The sequence below is a fragment of the Hydra vulgaris genome, chromosome 04 (genome assembly GCF_038396675.1).
Source record: "Hydra vulgaris chromosome 04, alternate assembly HydraT2T_AEP".
Classification (NCBI taxonomy): Eukaryota; Metazoa; Cnidaria; class Hydrozoa; order Anthoathecata; family Hydridae; genus Hydra; species Hydra vulgaris.
Window position 1 is genome coordinate 3,579,720 of NC_088923.1, and position 7,781 is coordinate 3,587,500.

The following is a 7,781-nucleotide window of genomic DNA, read 5'->3' on the forward strand; positions in this document are numbered from 1 at the left end:
ACAAACTATATAAGCTACTAAAAGTAACAATATCAACTACCAACATAAGTAACATCGCTTTAAAGAATCAGGAAAAATTGTCTGTAAATAGCCCCCATTTAGTTGGGTTGAATGTGACACCAATAACCTTGAAAAAACATACCACCCAGAAGAATAACCTAACTCTTTGACTAAAGAGTTTGGAAAATGTTTAGATTTTCACTTTCTATGATCTGCAGCTCAACACATATTCAGCAGAATTGTGATCTTTTAAATATGGGCTGTTTCAATTATAGAATTAGTATTTATAAAGTATGCAGATCTTTTAAAGTTAAAAAAAGTTTTTTTTAATGAACTTTTTAAAAACCAACTTTAAAAGTATATATATTTGTCTCCATTACATAATAAAGTTTTAACTTAATCAATTAAATCATTGCATGTATATTCTAATACATTTCTGGTGTAAGCTCTTTTACTTGTGTAAACTCTTTCACTTGGTTACATGTAGATTTCAAAAACAATACAGTTCAATATTGTCACAAAACAGTCGTAACTGTTGATCAATAATTTATTTAAACTAAATGCCAGCACTAGGTGCTTGGACATGAACAAAATTCCATTTTGCAACATTCGAAAAAGAACTTATTATTTCAAAGTATACACAAGTACCTTCTAATGTTTTTTTTCTATCTCTAGATGTTTTTTTTATAAAAACTGCTTATTCTTCACAAAACACATAAAAACAAAAAATTACACGCTGTTTTTTTATCTGTGTTGGATATACTTAAGTAGCAATTTTGCAAATTTTAAAAAGACTATTGCAATCAGTTTTATTTAAAATTTTCAAACTGCTTTACTTAGCCAAAAAGTAAAAAATTGTGAAAAAGTTAATTTTTGAGAGTCTTTTTGATAAATCAACCGCTTTTCTTTGATTTTAAAAATTGCATATATTCAAATAATAAACATATACCTAATGTTGTATGTTGTAACCGTGGTAACCATGGCTTGCTAATAAATGTTTTAAACATTTCAAAAATAGTTTAACTTATTGCATCAGCAATTTGTTGATGCTTTGCAAACTTAGAGGAAAGATTTCAAAAAGAATGAGCTTTACATTCTTTACAGGTTTAGCTTAAATTATGGATCTCCAAAAAATATTAAATCATAAATGATAAAATTGTTGTTAACTATTCAGGATACTTTAATACATGACCAAACTAACCATCTATTTTTTTAAAGTATTAACCTGTGACATAAATCTCATCAATTAAAATACAAGTTTTTCTTAATAGATTTAAATTCATAAATATACAATTTACAAAATTAAAGTTATCTGTTAAGCTAATTTTAGAAAAATAAAGTCTTTACGCTTAGCAACTTGAAGTCAACACACAAATAATCAAATAAACTTTTTTGCATAAGAAAATACTCAAATGCTCTACATATAATATTCGAAGTATATAAAAGTTCACCTGAATTAATTTTGCTTTAATTAATTAAGGTGCTTGAATACGTTGTATAATAGTATATATAGGTTAAAAACCAATTAAGACAAGTTGTTGTTTTTGATGAACATAGATTAAATGTTGTCAAATAAAACATCATTTTTTAGAAAGAGTTTTCACTCATCTTGTAAAACATTTAAATATCTGATTGAACATACTATTTTTCTAGCTGCTTTGGTTTTGGTAAAATCTTGACAAACATTTTAAAAACATCTGATGGGCTTAATTAGCATTGCTTCTACCTCTGAATTGTTTGGGAATTTATAAATCGATATTTTTGCCACAGTTGAGTGATTGGTTGACTTGCAAGAGGTACACACTTTAATAGGTAAAGTCTATATAAATGGATATTTTTTTGTTCAACTATTAAACAAAAAAAATATCCATTTTCAAGCAGTTAACACTTATGTTTTTAAGTTAGGCTATTTAATTACAAGCCAATTAAATTTAAAAGATTTGCTAAAAAAGCGCTAACGCTATTGTTTATCTAAAGTTAAAAAATGATAATGAAAACACCGTATTATAAATCAGCCTTCAGTCACACAAATTTATTGCACAATTTAAAGCCAGTTATCATAAAAGACCATAAATTAAAGGTATGATGGTGCAGTGCAATGGTTTGTTTTGCCTTGTGGTCTAGTATTTTAAATAGTATCGAAAATATAAAAATTGAAGTCAAACACATTGTAAACCTTAAATGGCTTGCCTGTGATGCAACAGGTACGCTGCTATGCTAATATTTTTCTGAATGTCATTATGAAAATTCAATAAAATAGGCAAACACTATTACATCAACAAACATATGAATGAAATACCGTACATTTAACACAATATTATGTTTTCTTGCATAAAATGCCATTGTACTCATATTTAACCTGCCCCCTAACATTAAGTTTAACTTTTGATTTTCAACAACCCGTCTTGCAACTCCTCTGGATTTTTTTTATATTTCTCACTGAATGCTTCTAAAATCTGCAATTTGTTCTATAAATTAATGCTCTCTTGTATATCTGAATAGACAACACTGATGGTCATAGATTTGCAATCAATGACAACACTGATGGTCATAGATTTGCAACCATTGACAACACTGATGGTCATAAATTTGCAATTATTGCATTGTAGAAACAAATATAAAACTATTAAAGTATTAAAATAAAATTTTTCTTAAAAACATTTTACCAATTTTGTTAAATATAGAATTTTTTTAACCTAAAACTCAATATTTAGCTGCCAACTTAACATTTTTATTAGTGTTTCTTTTGGCATCATCAAGTGCTTTGGATCAAAGAATCATTGTTTGAATTTAGAAAAGCAGTAAATCCATTCTAATCGGGGGTGGAGGTGGTGATTTAAAATGCTTTATTGACAAATAAACATTAACAACTTTTTTCCAATTTAAAATAATAAGCATTATATTTAATGATTCTTTTTTTTATGTTTATTTTATTTTTTATACTTCAATCTCTACTTTTTCATGGTTTGGCATACCATTTTTTAATTTAAATATGGCAGAGCTGTGGCAATGAGTAGCAAATAAGTAGTTGAAAAATATTTGAAATAATTACAATGCAAGTTTTTTTTCATATTATCTCTAAGTTATTGAAACTGTTTTAAATAACAATAAACTTACACTAAATTCATTTTTATTAATAGTATATCTTTTCTTAAATACATTCCATGTATAAGATGACGAGTTATTTGTTAGGTTATCTGTTGGAAAGTCTGATACATCCAAAGCTAAAAATAAAGTTTTATTATTCTGCAACAATGTTAAGTAGACTTTTTTCAGATATGTTAAAAGTATATTCTAACAACATATCATAGTAAAATGTACATTAACATACCAATAAAATATTGTGCACAAATAGTGTACAATATTTTATCAGTACGTTAATGTACATTACTTTGGATTAACTAGGAGGGATGAGACAAGTGCATTGCTAATTGCTAGAGTATCATGCATTATTTATAATTTAATTGAATTTGCTATTTATTAAAAACATGAATAAAGTACTTGGAAAAATTAATAACAATTATTACAAAAAAATTGTTTCTACCTATTCCATATATTTATGATATTTGGAGGAACTTTTTACATTTGAATCTAACCATTTTTGAAACTCACCAGACCTAACCTTAGTGTGGCTAAATTAATTTTGACTGTGGCATTGTCAGGTCTTAGCATTGATTGTTATTTTTCTTTGGTTTGCAAAAACTCATATAGTCACACTTAGCCTGGGTATACACTTTGGGCATATGAGTTCATCTATTTAGCATAGAACGTTTGGTATGAACCATGATTTGTATGAAGATTTAAATCCTTTGACTATTATTATATGTGCTTTTTTATTAGCTTTTTGTTAAATCATTTTAATTTTTTTCTTAAATGTTCTTTATCTTTAAAAGTCTGCAATTATGTTTAATGTTTAAACAACATTCCTTTTCTCATTATCCATTACGGATATGATTAAAATTTAAATTTGGATATATTTATGTAGCCTATATTAAGGCTATTGCAATCAGTTTTATTTAAAATTTCCAAACTGCTTCACTTGCAAAAGACTAAAATATGAAGGAATTTTTTTAAAAACAGCCATATACCTATTTTATATCAGCCATTATTGTTGTTATAATTAAATTTAATGCTGATTACATGAAACTGGTTGGTTCCAGTAATACCAGGGATGTGGAGTCTTTAAAGAACTCTAGCTTTATACCACTGTTTTTTCCTGGTCTCTAGTGTCCAGGAGCTCTAAAAATTTTGATCTGCAATAAGACAGTATTAGGTTTAACTTATCATAGCTTATCTTACAACTAACTTGAGGCTGAACAAAATAATTACAATTTGCTTTAGAAAGGTTAGCATATTTTATCTTATATTTATCTTGTATTTTATGTTACATTTTATCTCTTATTATTTCGAAATTTCCACCTCTTTTATAATATCCTAATTCAGGCAAACATGGAAACATTCATTACCTTTTGTTGGTATTAAGACAAGTCTCACTTCGCCTTATAAATTTTTTGTGTAGCTAACAAACACCTTTCTATCATTGCAAGAAATTGATGCAAAATGGAATTCTTATTGCTTTATTCTGATTGGTCCATTTAGGTCATACTTAGATTAGTAAATCTCAGATCTTTAATCTCATAATAAACTCAGAAGTTGAGTTCTAGAGACTTTAGAAAATCTTTAACAATAATCATTTAACTTAATTAGCTGATCAATTATGATGACCAGTTGACTTGTGTTAATCAGAAAAAAAAAAGACTAATTAAAGTAATTAAATCAATTAACAAAGGCACATCTATAAGTGATCTTGCTATTATTATAATTTTATCAATATTCTTACTATTATAACCAAAGTTTTTAAAATGTAATTGACAAACTCATCTTGAGTTTAGCAACTTATTCTCTGGCAATCATTGCAGATTCGATCATTTTATTTATAAGCTGACTTGTTATGAAAGTTAGGGTTACAGTTCTATTATTTTTAGTTTCTACAGTTCAGGTATACCAATTCTATTGTAATGGAGGTATGGAGACGAATGCTATTGCTCTTATTTCTGACATATGAAAGGTTTTCAATATAGTCAGGCAGTATATTGAAAATTTTTTTAAATTATTGTACCTTTCAAGCTCATAGGAACAAAAATTATTTGGAGGAGGAGGGGGGGCAGTGCTGGGGACCGTTCTTTTTTTAAGTCACTTTTTCTCCAAAAAATTAGCCCTGGGGGCCAGGGCTTAGGACCCAACCCACTACTGTGAGGGGAGGCGCAATACTACTGGGTAAGTCACACATTTTTGTCAAAGGAACTTATGCCAAAAATATGGATAACAAATTAGGTCTTTTTTTATCCTTTTTTTTCATCCATATCTTAATTTGTAATCATTAATTTGCTTATAAAAAATTATTGGGGGGCAAATGCCCTGCTGGCCCCCCGGTTGCTACAGGCTTGCCTTTCTAACCACTGTATTAAGGTTGTCCTTGAACAACACTCTTCATTACTTGTGGTAAATTCTGGGATATAATGAGTCTCCATCCTTAGCCCTGTGCTGTTCCTATTTCGTTTATGATCTTCCATATAATCATACCTCTAAAGTGGCTCATTTTTCTTGTATGGAATTCTATAGTCATATTTGTTTGTCCTTTCTAATGAAGCCCTCTTGCTTTCAGACAAGGTGAAACAAATGCAATGTGAATATTGTTAGATCTTCTCTAGCTGTTATGCATGAGGCTCTTTTCCATTGTTATAGGGTTGCATTATTTTCTTTTTACATATACTACCATAGTCATTGATTAATTGAGCTATCATCACTTGTTTTACTACAAAAACTTAATCTTGCGTGACAGGTTAAAGTTTTAATTAAAGTATACTGTAAGTTGCACCCTTTAATTAAAACTTCATGCTAAAAATGCTTTTTCTAGATTTTTTTTTTAAACTTTGGTACTTTGAAATTTTCTCCCATCTAAATATTTTCCTAACTCATAATATACAATAAAAAGACTTTAAATTTAAGTCTTTTAACTTTTCGGACTTATGTAATATACAATATAAAGTCTTTTGCTGACTTCTTTCTCATTAACTCTTTACTCTGTTTTTACAACATCAAATAATTATTACTGTTATCATCATTACTATTTTTCTTATATAACAAAACATAATTGGGCAGGTAATCTTAATGCAAACTTTAACCTGTTTCTTGATGTATGTACACTTCTTACATCTTCTCCAATTCAAATTAGAGAATATATGTACACTCCCTACATGATTTTATTATTTAAGTCAGTCAATGCATATAGTCATTCATTCCACTGAAATATCCAATAGTATCAGTAAAATATTTTTCATATTGTAATATGCAACACATGAAGCAAAAAGAAAGAGTTTATGTAATAAAATAAAGAAAATATCAAAATTGACAAAGTAAAATATCAAGATATATTTTACTCTGGTAAAATCTACTTAAAAGTACCAGTACAAAAAGAAAAAAACAATTTACATTGGAAAATACTATGATTGATTTTGTTATTATTATTAGTAGTACTATTATTATTATTGTAATTACTATTATAATAATTATTATTATCATTATTCCTTTATTTTACTGGCAATGTTGTTAATTATTTATTTAATAATGTTATGGCTAATCTCATTACCAAAGATGATTGTTTATAAAAAGTTGTACCAGGAGAAGAATGTAAAATCCAATCCTGAAATTTATTGTTCTAAATTCAGGCATGAGGTTACAGCTGCTAAAAATGTAAATAATGACAGCTCTAAGATCAAATTCTATTTGAGTCATATCTACCTAATATTAACATTTTATATCAAAAGCAATCAAAAAACTATGTATAACTTTTAATACATGAATTAAAGTTTAAGTTAACTAAAATGACAGTTATTGTTTATTAAAGTTATTAACATTTTTTTTTAATAAAAAATATAAAACATTTTTTAAAATATCATAAAATTATCATGAGATGTCTCTTTTTTTTCTGATTAATAATGTGTTCCAAAAAGACAAAACAGACTCAACACAGAGCAAAGCAGAAAAAGTTTTACTGAAAAATTCATCCAGCCTTCCTGCTAATGATATATATGGCAAGAGTAAGCACTGAATTTCAGACCTCATGGTTCTGAAGCAAGCATTCTAAGCACTATTTCATGATCAATTTAATAGTTATTCTACACATATAGTTATCATACATACATAATAATTTCTAACTTTTAATTAGTATAAACAAATATGGCTAACATTTTAACACAACACGGTATACATTCTGATTTAATAAACCACATTTTGTTTTCATTATTAAAAAATAAACATGAAAATTAAAACTTACTGTATGTTCCATTTTGTATGTAGTAAGCAAATATTAAATAGATATCAAAATTTTGTATATTGGTAAACATGCTTCTTTCAACATTCATTCTAATTACACCTTTAGTTCCATATATATATCCATCACCATTACCTGGTTCACATATATAAGCAGTTATTTTAATCATTGACAAAAATATAAAAAGATCGGAAAAATATTTATATTTCAAGGAAATAAAAAAATAATAATACAAGTCTTTAGTGAACTTTATTTAATAAGTAAACAACCATTAGCCAGGAGGCCAAGAATGAAGTTTAAAGTAGGCCCTACTAAATTTACAATGCTTTTTTTAATTTATTTAAAAAAGATTTTGATTTTGTCTAAAAAATGGTAAAAGGTATTATAACACATTTTTAAACAAGATTTAAAAATAAATTATTAATGTAACTAGACCTGCTTTAATTGG

At 27.1% G+C, this 7,781-nt stretch overlaps 1 protein-coding gene across 2 annotated transcripts in view; it reads right to left on the minus strand.

Annotated features, from left to right (window-relative positions):
• The window catches only part of LOC136079519 (uncharacterized), a 226,572-nt gene that overhangs the window by 151,268 nt on the left and 67,523 nt on the right, over nt 1–7,781 (minus strand). The window contains exons 4-5 of one of the 2 annotated variants that reach the window (XM_065795263.1): nt 7,337–7,468; nt 3,118–3,224 (exon numbers count right to left, since the gene is read on the minus strand). In XM_065795263.1, coding sequence (XP_065651335.1) covers nt 3,118–3,224; nt 7,337–7,468 — 239 coding nt within the window. The remainder of the gene's footprint in view (nt 1–3,117; nt 3,225–7,336; nt 7,469–7,781) is intronic. The other variant, XM_065795264.1, reaches the window with a different exon arrangement.